The sequence below is a fragment of the Scyliorhinus canicula genome, chromosome 9 (assembly GCF_902713615.1).
Source record: "Scyliorhinus canicula chromosome 9, sScyCan1.1, whole genome shotgun sequence".
In the NCBI taxonomy this organism is placed as follows: domain Eukaryota; kingdom Metazoa; phylum Chordata; class Chondrichthyes; order Carcharhiniformes; family Scyliorhinidae; genus Scyliorhinus; species Scyliorhinus canicula.
In genome coordinates, this window is record NC_052154.1 from 128,412,515 (window position 1) to 128,430,238 (window position 17,724).

The 17,724-nt window shown below is 47.8% G+C and overlaps 1 protein-coding gene across 1 annotated transcript in view; it reads left to right on the forward strand.

Moving 5' to 3' along the window:
- LOC119971674 (anoctamin-9-like) overlaps nt 1-17,724 on the forward strand; it is a 239,037-nt gene that overhangs the window by 213,005 nt on the left and 8,308 nt on the right. Inside the window, exons 21-24 of the mRNA XM_038807553.1 lie at nt 979-1,126; nt 4,532-4,648; nt 8,209-8,302; nt 8,524-8,636. Coding sequence (XP_038663481.1) covers nt 979-1,126; nt 4,532-4,648; nt 8,209-8,302; nt 8,524-8,636 — 472 coding nt within the window. The remainder of the gene's footprint in view (nt 1-978; nt 1,127-4,531; nt 4,649-8,208; nt 8,303-8,523; nt 8,637-17,724) is intronic.

Here is a 17,724-nt window from a genome sequence, read left to right on the forward strand (position 1 = left end):
ACCTATCTATGCAGACTCTGTGTCATCCTCACTTGCCTTCCCACCTATTTTTGTGTCATGCACAAATGTGGCAATAGTACATTCACTTCCCTGTCCAATTATTGAAAACAATTGTGGCTCCAGCACTGACTCTGTGGCACTCTATTTGTTACAGTCTGTCACCCCGAAAATGCCCCTCTTATCCGAACTCTCTAATTTCTATCCATGCCAAGATACTACCCCCAACACCATTGTCTCTTATCTTATTAAGTAGCTTTTTGTGTGGTACTTTATCAAACGCTTTTTGAATATCCTAGTATATTACATCTACTGGTCCTCCTTTACCTATCCTGCCTGTTGCCACTTCAAAGAATTTTAATAAATTTGTCAGGCATGATTTCCCTTTCATGAAACCATGCTGACTCTGCTGGTTGTAAGAGGTAAATTTTGTTTTTATGAAATGGGTCGGGGCTGAGTTCATTCCTGAAAAAAAGATTTTCCTTAAAACCAGTATTGTGTCGTTCACCCTCAGAATTATAGTAAAATAATCAGAGAACAGCGATAGTCAAACAAAAAGATGCAGGACCATACATAAAAACAAAGAGGAATCAGCAAACGATTTAATAAAATTATTCTCACTTCAGCCTAATTGACCGAAAAAATAAGCCAAAATAACACTCCCCAAACAGGCATGTCTGTTACAATTATTTACATCCCAAACATTTTCATTGTGTAAAACTGGCACTTCTGGTAAATTGGTATTAGTAAATTCAGGATTTACTTGCATTGTGTATTTCTAAATGTTCTGCTATCACATCCTTCATAAGCCAGTTTGGAAAACCCGAAGTTAAGTCATGAATTTATTCGAGCTCTTTATAGTTTCCTGGTCTGAATTTAACCACTGTTCTAATTTAGCGGGGTGAAAAACATTAATCCTCTCAATCCACATCACTGAGCCTGTGGTATCAAAAGAAAATGATTAGTGTGTCTGTGTTCCAGGGATATGGGTACGGATGCTAGAGACAGTTGGCGTGTTGGCTGTCATTGGTAATGGATTGGTGATCGCAATCACTTCAGATTTCATTCCTCGATTAGTTTACAAATATGGATACGGGCCATGTGCAGGTGGAAACAGTTCAAATTATGAGTGAGTATGAAACATGAATTGCAAAAACTTTGTGCTGTATGTTATGATCTATGCGCCAATTGGTTGTAAAGAAGCAGAAAGATTACAAATTTATATTTCTGTGTTAAGGCTTTATGCCAAAATTACAATGACATTTAATGCATATGTTATGGCTGAATTTATGAGCCAGCACTAGGATTCACATATGGTCTTCTACCCAGCAAAGTGGAAAATTGCCCAGGTATGTCCTGTAAACAATAAACAGAACAAAATAAAAGCTAATTACTGCGGATGCTGGAACCTGAAACCAAATAGAAAATGTTGGAAAATCTCAGCAGGTCTGGCAGCATCTGTAGAGAGAGAAAAGAGCTAACGTTTCGAGTCCAGATGACCCTTTAACAAATAAACAGAATAAGTACAAAACGGCCAATTATCATGCCATCAGTCTACTCTCGATCATCAGTAAAGGGCAGCACGGTAGCACAATGGTTAGCACTGTTGCTTCACAGCGCCAGGGTCCCAGGTTCGATTCTTGGCTTGGGTCACTGTCTGTGCGGTTGCACGTTCTCCCCATGTTTGCGTGGGTTTTCTTCGGGTGCTCCAGTTTCCTCCCACAAGTCTGAAAGGCGTGTTTGTTAGGTGAATTGGACATTCTGAATTCTCCCTCCGCGTATTGAACATGTGATTTTCATAGTAACTTCATTGCAGTGTTAATGTAAGCCTACTTGTGGCAATAATAAAGATTATTATTATTAATAATAAGAGATGGAAGGGGTCATTAACAGCACTATAAAGCATGACTTACTCAGCAATAACCTGCTCACTGACGCTCAGTTTGGGTTCTGCCAGAGTCATTCAGCTCCTAACTTCATTATAGCCTTGGTTCAAACATGGACAAAAAAGCTGAACTCCAGAGGTGGGGTGAGAATGGCTGTCATTGACATCAAGCCACTATTTGGCGAATATGGCATCAAGGAACCAAAGGAGTCAATGGGGAAACCCTCCTTTAGTTGAAGTCATACCTGGCTCAAAGGAAGGTGGTTGTGATGGCTGCAGGTCAATCATCTCAATTCCAGGACATTGAGGAATTCCTAAGGGTAGTGTCCTACCATCATCAGTTGCTTTATCAATGATCTTCCCGCCATCATAAGGTCAGAAGTGAGAACATTTGCTGATGACTGCACTATGTTCAGCACCATTTGTGACTCCTCAGATACTGAAGCAGTCCTTGTCCAAATGTAGCAATATCTGGACAATATCCAGGCTTGGGCTGACAAGTAACATTCACACCATACAAGTGCCAGGCAATGACCACCCAACAAGAGAGGATCTAACCATTGCCCCATGACATTCAATGGCAATGGCACTACCATTGTTAAAAGGCTCCACTTGTCAGGTGGATGTACCTTTAAGAAATGGGCATTTATCAAGTTGCTGCAGTGATGTCTTTGATCTCGCTGGGGAAAGCAATTAGCAATCTTTCACCTTGGTTTCTGTGGCCATTAGCACCCAGTTTTCCTGGGTTTCTGTGGCTATGACCCATCTTTCATTCTCACCCCACAGTATAAATATTTCCCACTTTCTCTGTCTGTTATCTTTGACGAAGAGTCATTGGACTCGAAACGTTAGCTCTTTTCTCTCCCGACAGATGCTGCCAGACCTGTTGAGATTTTCCAGCATTTTCTCTTTCGTAGCTGCAGTGATGTCAATGTGTGGGTGGAGCTGGGAAGTCTGTCTGTTTTTACTTTTGTTTTGAGCTGTAAAGCTACTTTGTGGCTCTGTTTTTGATTTTGTTTTCATAGTTGGGGAGTTGCATTTGAATCAAGCAGATGTGCATTGATCTCTCTCTGATATCTAAAGAATGTATTCAGCTCACTTGATGATTTCAAAGTAATATCTGTTTCTATAGAGAATTTAAACCGGCTGTCTTTGTTAAAAGGGTTTAACTTATGGATGTTGCTAGGAAAGGTATTAAGGGTTACCTATAGAGTATTGTATCTGTGGGGTTACGTGTGTTGGCAGTTGATAAGACGTTGACTGTGTTTATAAAATTTTAACTGGATTCATAGAATAAACATTATTTTGTTTTAAAAATACTTATGGTCTCGGTTGCATAACACCTGGAGCGTGGATCCTTGTGCTCCCCGTAACCAAAATCTGTTAAAAGTCATGGGTCAGGTGAGCTCCATGATATACTTTGGAGTTTTCTAAACCCTGGTCCATAATACACAATCAACATCCTGGAGCTCACCATTGACCAGAAATTGAACTAAACTAGCCATATAAGTACTGTGGCTACAAGAGGTCAGATGCTCGGAGTCCTGCGGTGAGTAACTGTAATAAGTCCATGGAGGCAGAAGTTCCTTCACCAGAATCCCTTTTATTAACAAAACCAACAGCAGGACAATCGCGTGCATTCAGCTTGCCATCTACACTGGGAGAGGATCTGACACTTCCTGTTGTATGCAAAGAATTGGCCCACTAATCAGGGAACTTGTATTCCAATTGGCCAATCTCAAAGGCCTGGTCCAAGTCGTTACAGTAACTCACCTCCTGACTCCCCAAAACAATCTCCAAGTCACCAGTCATGAGTGTGATGGAATACTCTTCACTTGCCTGGATGAGTGCAGATCCAACAACATCGAAGAAGCTCAATGCCAACCAGGACAAAGCAGCCCACTTGTTTGGTACCAGTTCCACAAATACTTACTCCCTCCACCACCAATGTTGGAGCAGTGCGTACCATCTACAAGATGCACTGCAGGAACTCACCAAGGCTCTTTAGGCAGCAGGTTCAAAATCGACCACGGATATCATCTAGAAGAAGGGCAGCTGATACTTGAGGACCTGCTACTTGGAGGTTCCCCGCCAAGTCATTCATCACCCTGACTTGGAATTATATCGCTGTTCCTTCACAATTGTTGGAGTGAAATCCTGGAACTCCCTCCCTAACAGCACTGTGGATGTACTTACACCTCAGGGACTGCAACGGTTCAAGAAGGCAGCTCATCATCACCTTCTCAAGGGCAACTAGGGATGGGCAATAAATCATGGCCTAGACAGCGACACCCACATCCTATCAATTAATTTTTAAAAATTAGACAGTTGTTCATTCAGAAATAGTACTCTGTCCTTCTCAAGAGACTTTATTGGAAACAGATTCCTTCCACTAAAGCAGATACAGTTATAAATTTGAGGAAAGTCTAGGGAATTGGATAGTTTTGATGTGTGTCCGTCTGACATTCTTAGCTCTCCATGGAACGTCATTATGAATACATGCATAAAAAAAATTAAGTGGAAATACAAGCCACATATCTTTGGGGCAAAAATGTTTATGTGAATTTTCACTGTACTGTTATCAACACTGTCTGTTTCTGTGTGCTGTTATTGCGAACTGTAATGTTGATCTGTATGTTTATTTTGCAGTTGTTTGAAGGGGTACGTTAATAGTAGCCTCTCTGTGTTTTATGTGGAAAAGTTTCAGTTTACAGAACCGAAGGACAATGGGTCAAAGTCATTGGGATTCCATGTAACCTACTGCAGGTATAATATTGTCGAGTCTTTTTATCTCTGCGTATATTGTTACAGCAGGGGTTTAATTTAAACAGCTCTGACTTCTCCTCACACCACCTGGCTGTAAACAGAAAATTGGTTTAGATTTCCCCCTTTACAGTTGATGCCGTATTTTCCCAACCCTCTCAGTTTTGCGGTGATCCAATTTTCTATTAATAACTCCACATCAAACTCAAGATAGGATGAACTAAAATTATTAATTTACTTGCACTAACTCAAATACGAGAGGAGGGGCAGAAAGTGACCTCCGTTTCCTTCACACAAGAAAGATGGAATAGAAAACAGGAAAAAGTACAGGACACAGCTGCAGGCAAAAAAAATTATTATTGTTTGACGTGAGTCCAGAGTTCAGAATCAAAAGTTCATTGGTGTATTAATTCACATAGGTTAGTTGGCTGAAGCTGATGCTGGGTAACCAACTTTTCCAGTAGCGATGAATTCCACGATGGGAAAAGCAGGCAGAGGTGAATTAGTCATATAGGTTCTAGTCAGAGGTTCCAATGGAAACAGCACAGGTGGAAATTATTCAAAAATCCAGACAGAACCCACTTTAGCTGTTGCCCGCTCGATGGAAAAAGGCATTCTGCCTTTCTTTTCAGCACCACAGGACAATATTGCAAGTTGTAACATCTTTGGGGATGTCATGTGACATGACTCCTACTTCTCCACCTTGGTTTGGACAAAATAATTTATAGCCTATTACAGGAGTCCCTGGAGGGGGTCCCCTATTACAGGGGCTCCTGTGGAGATCTCCCTACTACAGGAGTCCTGGGGGGGTCCCACTTATTATAGAGGTCCAAGTCACGGGGAGGGGTCTGGCTAGTGGAGGCGTAGGCTGGTAATGCATTGTTGCGGGGGGAGGTGGGTGGGCCTCAGATGGTCTCTACCAGTGTGGCGCTGGTGTGGACCTCGCGGTGGGCCACTTGGCCTATTGCAAGGGCCAGCCAGTCAGATTCATGATTGCTGAAGCCACAAGTGATCTGTGCCCACGTGATTACCGCCACGGAGTCCAGTGAGTCACAGAAGACCGAGACTAGGGCGCTAGGCCCGCTAAATAGATGCAAATGGGTCATTAAGCAATTTCCTTTTATAAATTTAGAGTACCCAATTCATTTTTTCCAATTAAGGGGCAATTTAGCGTGGCCAATCTACCTACCCTGCACATCTTTTTGGGTTGTGGGGGCGAAACCTACGCAAACACGGGGAGAATGTGCAAACTTCACACGGACAGTGACCCAGAGCCCGGATTGAACCTCGGACCTCGGCGCCGTGAGGCAGCTGTGCTAACCACTGCGCCACCATGCTGCCCCCATTTGCATTTATTTACATCCCCCTGCCGGCGTCCATCGTGGACCTTGTCCACGCCACCAGCTTGGGGGGGGGGGGGGGGGGGGGGGGGGGGTCAGACCACGGCGTTCAGATTGGCACCCAGCGTCGATTTCCCAACGCCCAATTCTCTGTCCCATAATGGAACACATTCCATTTATCCCGAGATGGAGAACCCCGCTCTGTAAGTTGTTAAGAAGCAGTTAGATATAACACTGGAGCAAAAGGGATCAAAGGATATGGGGTGGAAGGTGGTATCAGACTATTGAGTTGGATGTCAGCCATGATTATGATGAATGGCGGCGGTGGAGGCTTGAAGGGCCAAATGTCTTCCTCCTGTTCCTATTTTCTATGTTTCACCTGTTTCAATTTAAGATTCATACATTTCCACTTTGCAACCATCAGAAGCAAGAACCTTTGCTGTGCTCAAACCATTTCTGATGGGGAATCTAAGGTTAAAGTGTATTGTTTAAAGCCAGATCTTTCAGGAGTGATATTGGGAAACACCTCTACACACAAAAGATGAGAGAATACTGGAATTCTCTTCCATAAATGGCAACTGATGCTTGATTAATTGTTAATTTAAAATCTGAGATTGATATTTTGTAATGAAAAATATTGAACAAAGGCAGTTATGTGGAGTTAGGTCGCAGATCATCAATGATCTCAAGGAGCTAAATGACTTATTCCTGTCCCTATGACCCGATGGGTCTAATTTCTAGTTTATGTGGCTTGGTTCCATGGTGCAGATCATCTTTTAAAATTGAACCAATTGGACAGACAGCTTATTACTCTACAACCCATGAGTATCTTGTTCGATGAAGGAATGTACTTTGGCCAAATTCTCAGACGATATACTAGAATGCTGATGAATGATCACAGACCCTGAAATGTTAATTGTTTCTTTCTCCATGGATGCTGCCTGACCTGCTGAGTATTTCAAGCATTTCCTGTCTGAATTTGGTACTGAACTAGCAGTTGTGGAAACCAAGAAATTACAGAAAGATGTAGACAAAATTTCAAAAGATAAGGAAAATTATAGAAACCATTCTGGAGAATTCTGCAAGCAATTACACTCAGGAGCACTAAATAGGGTCGAATTAGCTACGCACAAATCAAAAGTTTTCTCAGAATATCAGTATAGTTTCCTTGCTGCGGTGCAGCACGGCTAGCAAATCCTGATCTGTATTACTAAATCAGGGAAGGATGAGTCTGAGGCTGTCATACTGCATGGTGTAGAGCTCTGGCAAACGGTACTTCATTTGGCTGTGGTCTTTAAGGCTAAAAATAAACTTTTCAGCATTACTGGTACTTGGAAAAGTAGGGTCATTACGCTAATTTATTCTCTAAGAACTGAGGTTTGAGGAAAAATTTGGACTATGTAATCTTGAAAGAAGCTTAATGAGGGTATTTTTGTTGTTGTTTGAATGTGATGCTAATCTTCCCTTGATCTGAGAAGATAATGAGGAACTGCTTATACAATAAATCTCTGTTGATGGTACACACATGGTAAGGTTAAGCATGTTTTCTTTTAAATTGACTCAGAGACAATGAGGAACAAATATATGTCCATTTCAGGATGCTGTATGACTGTTGGGTGATGTTCACACAATATTGCTGCTCATCCCTCTTGGTGGCAGTGATTACGGTATGGGGGTGTGACATTACAGCAATCTTGATGAGTTCTTGCAGCGCACTCTTAAGACTCGTGTATATTGTAGACTAATTATTTAGCTGAACATCAGCCATAACTTGAGATAATACACTGAAAAATAGATATTAGTCTGGAATCGCTTTATGCTAGGTCCCTAAAATGACTTGTTTGGGATTAGAATATCTGCCAGACTATAACATGGCCGTCAATTTGGATGGGGTCAGGACTAGGAACTCTATGCTGGAGAGTTTCTACAAGTTCAGCCCTCTCATTAGACCTAGCATAAAGATAGCACAGATAAATCCGATGAGCAATCCAGTAGTGGCTGTCAGTCCAGATTGGAGATCTAGGTAGTACACTTCAACGTCATCAATATTTTATAGTTTTTAATTCTGACTGACATGAATCAATGATAGGCACAATCTCAGTGCAATTGGCAGGTTCCTGGCCAACTGGTTTTCTGGGCTAGTGCTGCTCAGAATATTTACCTTGCAGTCCGAATTGCTTCAGCTCACAAACTTTGTTTGCTTATACTGTGCCTTCTCCTCAGGTATCGTGATTACAGGACTGTTGGTGACTATGAGTACACAGTCCAGTTTTGGCACATTTTTGCTGCTCGTTTGGCTTTTCTTGTTTTATTTGAGGTAAATAGACTTTTTTCTCTTTATAGTTACCCAGTAATAAATTTTGGAAATCTCTGGACCATTTGGTGCTTATCACTCAATAATAAAAACTGGTGCTTTGCATGAGCTAAATGCAAGTTGGGGGTTTGAATGTTATTGGATATTAATGTTATTGAAGTTAGGCATTTGCTGTACAGAAATTAAAATGTTAAATCAAATAATTGTTTTCATTTCTGTTTCAGAATGTTGTTGTTTGCATCAAGTACATTGTAGCTTGGTTTGTTCCTGATGTGCCAGTCTCAGTGAGAAATCAGATTCTTGACAATACATTTAAACGACTAACGGATGAACTGGAGTAAGTTTGTGTCACACTGATACTAAATAGCTTTAAACTCAAATGTATAATGTTAGGAACAATGTAAACGTAAGTTTAATTTATATTTATGTACTGAGAAAGGTGAAATATGGGCCGGACATCTCCGACCGTTGTAATTATCTTAGCGCATCCCTGCCAGCGGGTTTCCCGGCTGCATGGGGTGTTTTGAATGGGAAATCCCATTGAGAAATGGTGGGAATAGGGAATCCTACGCCAGGAAGGCCTCCTAAAAAAAAGTTTGAACTTTCTGGATTTGTTTGATACATGGGCGCGATTCTCTGGCATTGTTACGCTCTCGGTCAAGCAAAATAAGGCCGGTGAATAGTGGGAGAGGCAGAAAACGAGAACCGCCACCAAACAGTTTGCAATGCAACTGGCCCGCTCCCACAAGGCGAATTTGAGATCTCATCGTAGCCTGGTCAGAAACCAATTATCACCACTTCAGCCCTATTTCCATACAATTTACGAGAGCTACCCCATATCCAATGGTCTCCCCAGCAAGTGGTCACACTGGAGCCGATTAGAACTCCTATTGACAAATGTGAATCTGGTGGAAGGGCTTCTGTGGGGTGCCGAGTAGTCATCTTTACTCACAGGCAAATGGCCCTGGGCCCTGGACTTGTCAATCCAGTGCTCTGTGGGGGGTGGTGGAACTCCAGCTGGGGGTGGGGAACCCTGCGCAGGGTTGGGCTGCCATGGGCGGAGGGGAGGGGCTGGGGTGCAACTGGGGGGGTAACCGCATGCGGCACCACCATGTCAACTCCTGGATCGTGTGTACCTGTTCCGGGGGCAACCCTTGTCCCTACCAGAGAATGCCAAGCGAACTCGTGTTTGCTCTGCAGCTGACGTAATAGTGAGTTTAGTGTGTGTTTTTTGGCATCTCAAGGAGAGATACCAGTGAAAGAAAAAGCATCTGGTGAATGCTCAAAAATCAGCAGGAAAGAAGCAGTTTGCATCTGGGCTGTCCAAGCAAGGAGCCTTGGTGTTAAGACAGTGGTATATAATCACCAGGTATTTCTGGGATAAAAGACATGGGGCGAAATTCTCCCCTACCCGGTGGGGCGAGGGGTCCCGGCGTAGCAGAGTGGCGGCAAACTACCAGGCCCACACAGGAGTGGCTCCCGCTCCGCCGACTGGCGCCAAAAGCCTTTGGCGCCATGCCACCCGGCGTCAGTGCTGGCCGAAAGGCCTTCGCCGATCGGCGTGAGTCCGCGCATGCGCCGGAGCGTCAGCGGCCGCTGATGTCACCACTGGCGCATGCGCGGAGGAGAGGGTCTCTTCCGCCTCCGCCATGGTGGAGGCTGTGGCGGCGGCGGAAGAAAAAGAGTGCCCTACGCACAGGCCCGCCCGCCGATTGGTGGGCCCCGATCGCGGCACTCCCCGGGGTCCGATCGGCCCGCGGCCCCCCCAGGACCCCGGGGCCTGCTCGCCGGCACAAAGGTGTTTTCCCACGTCGCCGGGAGAGGCCTGACAGCGGCGGGACTTTGGTCCATCGTGGGCCAGAGAATCGCCGTGGGGGGCCCACCGACCGGCGCGGGGGGCACGCCGACTGGCGGGGCGCGATTCCCGCTCCCGCTGATTCCCGGGTGGCGGAGAATTCCGGCCCCAGGCGATTCCCCGACCCTGCGAGGGGTCGGAGAATTCCGCCCATGGTGCGAGTTTGAATCACTTTCTTCTTTTTGTGCTGAGATCTTTCCAACTGTTTTGTCTGGTATAATATAATTCCCTTATTCATGTTTAATAAATGTTTTATTCTTTATGTTGAAAACAAATAAGGGGCGGGATTCTCTGTAAGCCATGCCAAAATCGGGAAAAGCAATTGCGCGGAGAATAGCGTCCGACAACAAAATCGCGGCAAGCACTGGTTTGATGGCAAAACACAATTCTCCGTCACCCTAAAAATGCCGTAAATGCAACACGCAATGCACGCGTGTTTAAATGCCATTTGCATCTAATTAGTGGGCCCACTCGTGATTCTCCACCTTGAGGGGGCGGTCCACGTGTGCTCTCTAAGATCGTGAACCTGGAGTGGTGGCTGATGAGAGGGAGGAGGTCGGACATGCAGAGGAGCGACCGCGGGCTGCCGGCCGTGCTGGGTGGAGGGGGCTGCCAGGTCCAGGGGAGGGGGGGAGGGGGGGTCGGGGATCAGGCCGAGCGGCTGGGATAACCCCCTCCACGGGACAGTGGCAGTGACCAGGCACCGGCCGCTATTACGGTGGCCAACTTGTTCACTGATCACCTACCTTGGCTCTTGATCCTGCATAGTGACACCGGCCATAAGGGTGCCCCCGCCACCCCCTCCAACCTCCCTGCCCAACCCGCTGTCACCCACTGGCGGACCACCCGGGGCAACACCCTCAGCAGTCCCCAGTGAGGGCAGTGCCAGCCAATGGTAGCCCTGGCATCAGGGATGGGCGCCAGGACAGGGGGGTGAAGGGGGATGGACATGCAGGAGTGGAGCCTGCAGTGTCAACCTGGGCTGCGATGTAGCCTGTCAAACCCGGTTGGGCACAGGAGTATGCACCATGCTAACATGTTGGCCTTTCACCCGCTGAAGACAATGGATTTTGGTGTTCGATGAAGCAATGGTGGCCGTCCTGGTGGTCGCCGCAGCTCTGCGGGATGCCCTGCGGCCGCATGAGTGGTAGCCGCTTGAAGGATGAGGTGGAAGCTGCAGCAGCGGAGCGTGCAACAGCGGGGCAGGTGACAGTTGCCAGGATAGAGAGCGGGCAGCACGGTAGCACAGTGGTTAGCATTGTGGCTTCACAGCTCCAGGGTCCCAGGTTCGATTCCCGGCTTGGGTCACTGTCTGTGCGGAGTCTGCACGTTCTCCCCGTGTGTGCGTGGGTTTCCTCCGGGTGCTCCGGTTTCCTCCCACAGTCCAAAGATGTGCGGGTTAGGTGCATTGGCCATGAGAAACTGCCCCTAGTGCCCAAAAAGGTTAAGTGGGGGTTTCTGGGTTGCAGGGATAGGGTAGATACGTGGGCTTGAGTGGCTTGCTCTTTGTAAGGGCCGGTGCAAACCCGATGGGACGAATGGCCTCCTTCTGCACTGTAAATTCTATGATTCTATGCCGAGGGAGAGGAGGTGCCAAGGAGGCGCCGTATTCAAGGAGCATCCAGACTGGACATGCCATTGAAGACTTCAGCTGAGCAGGGAGACAGTTCAATATCTGCCAGATGGCACACCAGGCACCTCAGGGGAATGGGGGAGGACACCCGCTACCGGTGACCGTCAAGTAGACGGTCGACGGCAGCATGGTGGTGCAGTTGGTTAGCCCTGTTGCCTCACGCGCCGAGGTCCCAGGTTCGATCCCGGCTCTGGGTCACTGTCCGTGTGGGGTTTGCACATTCTCCCCGTGCTTGCGTGGGTTTCATCCCCACAACCCAAAAATGTGCAGGCTAGTTAGATTGCCCATGCTAAATTGCCCCTTAATTGGAAAAATGAATTGGGTACTTTAAATTTATTTTTAAAAAGTAGACGGTCGCCATGAACCACTAAGCGGCGGGAGTCCTTCCAGGCGCCAAGTGGGGACCTATCCGGGATCTCACAGACCACGGTGCACAGATGCATCTGCACTGTCAACCAGGTCCTATATGCCCAGGCAGATCAATACATCCATTTTGATGTGGACCGAGCCCACCAGAATGCCCCGACAGCAGAGTTCGCCGCCATTGTCGGAATGCCAGGGGCCAGGGGGCGATCAATGGGATACATGTCCCCCGACGGGCACCTGCGGATACAGGCCACTCTACACAAACCAAAAAGGGTTCCATTCAATGAACGTTCAGCTGGTCTGTGACCATCAGCTGCGCATCATGCACCTCTGCGCCTGATACCCAGGCAGTGTGCACAGTGCCTTCATCCTGGCACTTTCGGCGATTCCTGACAGGTTCGAGGCTCCCCCCTGCCCGAGGGGTTGGCTCCTGGGTGACGGGTTACCCACTGCGGCCATGGCTGATGATGACACCAATGCGGAAGCCACAGACCGATGTGGAGACCCGCTACAAAGACACCCATACAGTGACCAGGATTGTGATCGAGCGATGCTTCGGCTTCCTGAAGATGCGGTTCAGGTGCCTGGACTATTCCGGAGGGACCCTCCAGTATGATGCTGAGAGAGTTGCCCGCATCATGTTGGCCTGTTGCATCCTGTACAACGTTGCACAGCAGAGGGGCGACGTGCTTGAGGAGGATAAGGAGGAAGGGCAGGTCTCTTCTGACAAGGAGGTTGCGGGGGAGGGGGACGATGGGCAGGACATGGGGCTCAGGCAGGCACGGGAGGCTGCACAACATGTGCACCAGGGCCAACGCACACAGGATGCTCTGATTGCCTCCAGGTTCACCGTCTGGGGTGGTTGGAGAGGTGGGCTGGCCAGGGGCACGGACATCACATCCCAACCCCACACCCTCTCACTTCCCTCACCTGAACCCACTCCGTGATACCTATCTGCAGCACTACGAGGTTGGCAGTAACAGGGGTTCTGGTCCATAGGACTGGGTCTCGCTGAGGAGTGCCCCTGCAATGTCCAGAAGGCTTTGGCACATGGCTGCCTGTGAGAGGGCAGCCCTGTCCTGGGCCTCGGTCAGCACCTGCACAGAATGCCCTAGGCCTTGGACACGATGAACCATAGCCAAAACCATCCCCCCAATGCTCCACTGCGGACGCCACCTATACGGTGCGGGCCTGGGTGTTAGACAGTCCGACGCATGGAGCCCATGGGGTGGTAGTGGCGTGGGCACCCTGCCATGTTGACTGATATGGGGCTGGCATGTGGGGATTCGACTGTCCTCTGGGGGGGGGGGGTGGGTAGTGTTAAGAGTGTGTGGGGAGGCAGGGCTAGTGCCAGGGGCACGGTGCTGCCTACTCACCCTGACCGCCCTGGAGAGGTTGTGAAGTCTTTTGAAAAAGAAAAGTAAATGAAACAGTTTGTAACAGAGCGATAGAGAAAATCGGAAGCTTGAACTTGAAAAAAACAGGAACTAAAAAAGTTAAATCGGATCGGGGAAAGGAAAAGAGCAAAATAAATAGAAATGTGCAAGCTTAAGTTTGAGTTTCAAAGAGAAAGCAGTCAGCCAACACAACTGGGCCAGAGAAAGGTTTAGAGTAAAGGAAGAAAGAGATAGGAGTTCAGAGGGTGTCTGATTCCACTGAGTACTTTGATTCCACTAAAATATTTGTTTGTACCTAAATATACAGAGGATAGAGTTGAAAGAAATTTCAACTAATTTAAAAAGATAGCTGCTACCCTTAAGTGGCCAAAGGATGCTTCGTCTTTAATGTTACAGTGTCCAATAGGTACTGCTAGGAATGTGTACACTAATCTGTCAGAAGAACAATCGGCAGACTATGAAGTGGTTAAAAGTGGATAATCCTAAAAGTTTATAGCCTTCATCCTGAAAATTATCAGTTAGGAGCATAAGAAAGAAATCTAATTAGATAATTGTTGAATGTGCAAGGGAGAGAGGAATGCAGTTTTTGATTGATTGATTGATTTAATTTATTGTCAGACTTTAGCAGAAACTGAGGAGCACCAGTTTTCCTCACAGCGAGATATGATCACTCTCCTGACTTGCATAGTAACCCAGTGACACCGTCAACACAGGCCCATCACCCTGGAGTGATGTTACAAAGACAGTTGGGAGTGGAGTGGGGAACAGGATGGTTTGGGAAGGGGTGATGTGATGGGATGGGGGAAGGGAGGGATTTGGGAGGTGGGGAGAGAAGAATATGTGGGAAGAGCAGAGAGGGAGTAAAATGTGGAGGGTGGCGGCGTTGGGGTTGATGTGCATCCTGAGGACATACCTAGACATAGCACGAGACCACAGAGGATCACAGAAACACTGAGTTGGCACTGGTGATGTCAGTGTCCGTAGCTAGGGGGAGTGGACATGTCACATTAAAATGGGCATCATTGAAAAAAATCTCACACCTGATACATGTGTAGCATCTATCACTTTAATCTTCACAGCGGGAGTAATGCGACATAGGCCCTTAGAGCTGGGAAGTGTGGTCGGGGAAGAGGTGTTGTGATATGGAGGGGGGAGTGGGGTGAGGAGTGAAGAGGGTGGGTGTTGAACTGACAGACACAGACTCGTCTCATGACAATGTTGGGAAGATGGGGCCTCCCTGATTGTCCTTGCATGTCAGACTCTTACCACTGCCTATCCTCCATCCTTGGGCTCCTCCTCGAGCGCCCCTCCTAGTGCTCTTCCTCAGACGAGGCCACAAGTTCCAGATTGTGGAGGGCACAGCAGACCACCATAAAGCGGGAGACCCTCTGGGGGGCGTAGTCTGGAGCCCTGCCACAGCAGTTCAGACAGCAGATCTGCATTTTCAACAGCCCGATGTACCACTCAATGACTGCTCTGGTGGCAGCGGGTATCCCTTGTCCCCCATAAGTCAACCCATCATCCGAGGGTGGTCCTTGAAGACATTGGGGATCCCCGTGTGCCCCAGGATGTAGCTGTCATGCATGCTCCCAGGATAGTGGGCACACACGATCTGAACATTCAAGGAGTGGAACCCCTTCCTGTTAATATAGGGCACTCCCTGATTCCCCGGTGTTTGCCAGCTAACAGACATGCCATTAATAGCCCCCTAGACATGGGACATCACCGCAATGGTGGCGATTCCTGCAGCCTGTGCACCTTTGTGGACCTGATCCAGGTCGAAGGTGATGTAGTTGGATGCCCGGGTATGCAGAATGTCCGTCACCTCCAATTGGACTTGTGGGCTGATGACTATAAAATGCCACACAGGCCCTGCTTGAGCTTTGGAATGACCTGGTGGCATAGAAATTAAGGGCTGCATTGACACTCACGGCCATCGGGAATGGGTGTCTTCCTTCTCCACCGGCGCCATGTCCGTGAGGACGACGCATAGGTGCCGCACTGTCTCTCTGTTGAGACGCAGACCTTTGCGGCATATGCTGTCTGTCAACTCACTGACGGACCAATGACTCTTGGGACACCTTGGCACGTCGCTGAATTACCCTTCTGGCCCCCTCCTCAGCCCAATGGGTGGATGGGTCTTGAGGGTATGTGGCGGGCCCTGGACATGTGGTGTGCCTCTCGTCTGCATTGGTCTTGCTGTCTTCTTTGGCATCTGCCCGCTTCGGTTTCTGCAAGCATAAGTGCAGCCTCCCCAGAACTGATAACAGCAATCAGGAAGGAATTAGAGGAAAGGGACTGACGATCAGGGAGGTCTTCCATCCCGGGACCCTGATATCTTCCAAGCCTCCCCCACCCTTACCATGACTGTCCCGCCGTCTATCAGAGTGCTAATCAGTAGGTTTGTGCGATCAGGGAGGTCTTCCATCCCGGGACCCTGATATCTCCCATCCTCCCCCACCCTTACCATGACTGTCCCGCCGTCTATCAGAGTGCTAATCAGTAGGTTTGTGCGATCAGGGAGGTCTTCCATCCCGGGACCCTGATATCTCCCAAGCCTCCCCCACCCTTACCATGACTGTCCCGCCTTCTATCAGAGTGCTAATCAGTAGATTTGTGCTGGCAAACATTGCTCTGAATACTCTCAGACTGATCAGGAACCTCTGCTAGCAACATTAGCGGTTCATGCCCAACTGTCCTCTGCTCATCCAGACCCTTTGTGCGTGGAAGGTTTAGGGTTAGGGTGGTGAAGCCCTGCTCTTCACTGCTTGATTGATAGAAGCTGCCTCTATGGTGCTGATGCTCCGAGAGTACAGGCACACTGTTCAGGCATCAAAAGTTCAAGGACATCCAGTTTACTAATTATCCTCTCAAACACAATATCTGTTCCTTCGAGGTGGCACACGTGAGAATTCAGGAGTGTGAAGTGCTCTCACAACAACAAGGCTAATTTCTCATTTGAAATAGTCTTCAGCTGTGAAGCTAGAGGCTGCTCACAATAAAAGGGTTGAAATGGACTTTCACGAGAAGCTGCATTGCTCTGTCCTGGAAGAGTTTGGTAGAACAGACAGGTTGCAGCTGTGTCTGTCCCTGTTATGGGCCTCTACAATATTTAAAGATGGCTTGATGGCCTCACAGACGCAACCTCCCCACCCCTCCGTCCCAGGAGTGACCCCCGACCAGCCCCCAAACATCCACATTCCCCCCTCCCCCCAAACACCTTCCGCTGCCATGAGCTGCATGCCGGTAAATAGAAATGGCTACTCGCCTCCCCTCGGTATCCATTGCGCCAGGTTCCCGTTTTTGTAGAGTACTAAACGATGCTCACGTGGCTTCTCGTTGGGGAGGCGGGTGACTCCTAGGAGGCTGCTGCATTCGATTTCTATCCCGCAAATGAGACTGAAATGAATGCAAATTAGGCTTAATGAGCTTCTCGCCATTTGGGGACGAAATCGGCATCTCACCATCAGCAGCTGACCGGGTGATGCGCAGCGCAATTTTAATTTTTGCCCTTTCCTGCTATTCACCTGGCGCAACAGGATGGGCGGCGGGTGTAACGGGTTGAGAAAATCACGCCCAATGAATAGTTTGAGAATAAAACAATTTTACATCTTCAGCTTATCATCCACAATCACAAGGAGCATTAGAAAGATGGCATCAAACTCTAAAGACCATGATTAAAGTCCATTATCAGGAATGTCCCAATGATTTGGGTAAAGGAATTCCATTTTTACAGTTCGCTGTTCGGGATTTCCCAATGTGTCAACAGGGTTCAGTCCTTTTGACCTGATATATGGGCAAGAGGTGAGAGGATTCCTGAAACTAATTTTTAAATAATGTATAAATACAATGGGCGCGATTCTCCGGCATCGTTACACTCTCGCTCAAGCAAAACGAGACTGGTGAATAGTGGGAGAAGCAACAAACGAGATCTGTGCCAGGTGCCAAACCAGCCCGCTCTCGTAGGTGAAACCAGGATCTCATCGTAGCATGGCAAGAAACCAATTATCACGTCTCAAACCCCATTTCCATACAATTAACGAGGGCCACTCCATATCCAATGGCCTCATGTCATTCAGCGGCTGCCCCAGCAAGTGCTCATTAGTACTCCTTTTGAAAAACTTGAACCTGCTAATAGGGCTTCTGTGGGGTGTCAATCTGTAGGGCCCTGAGG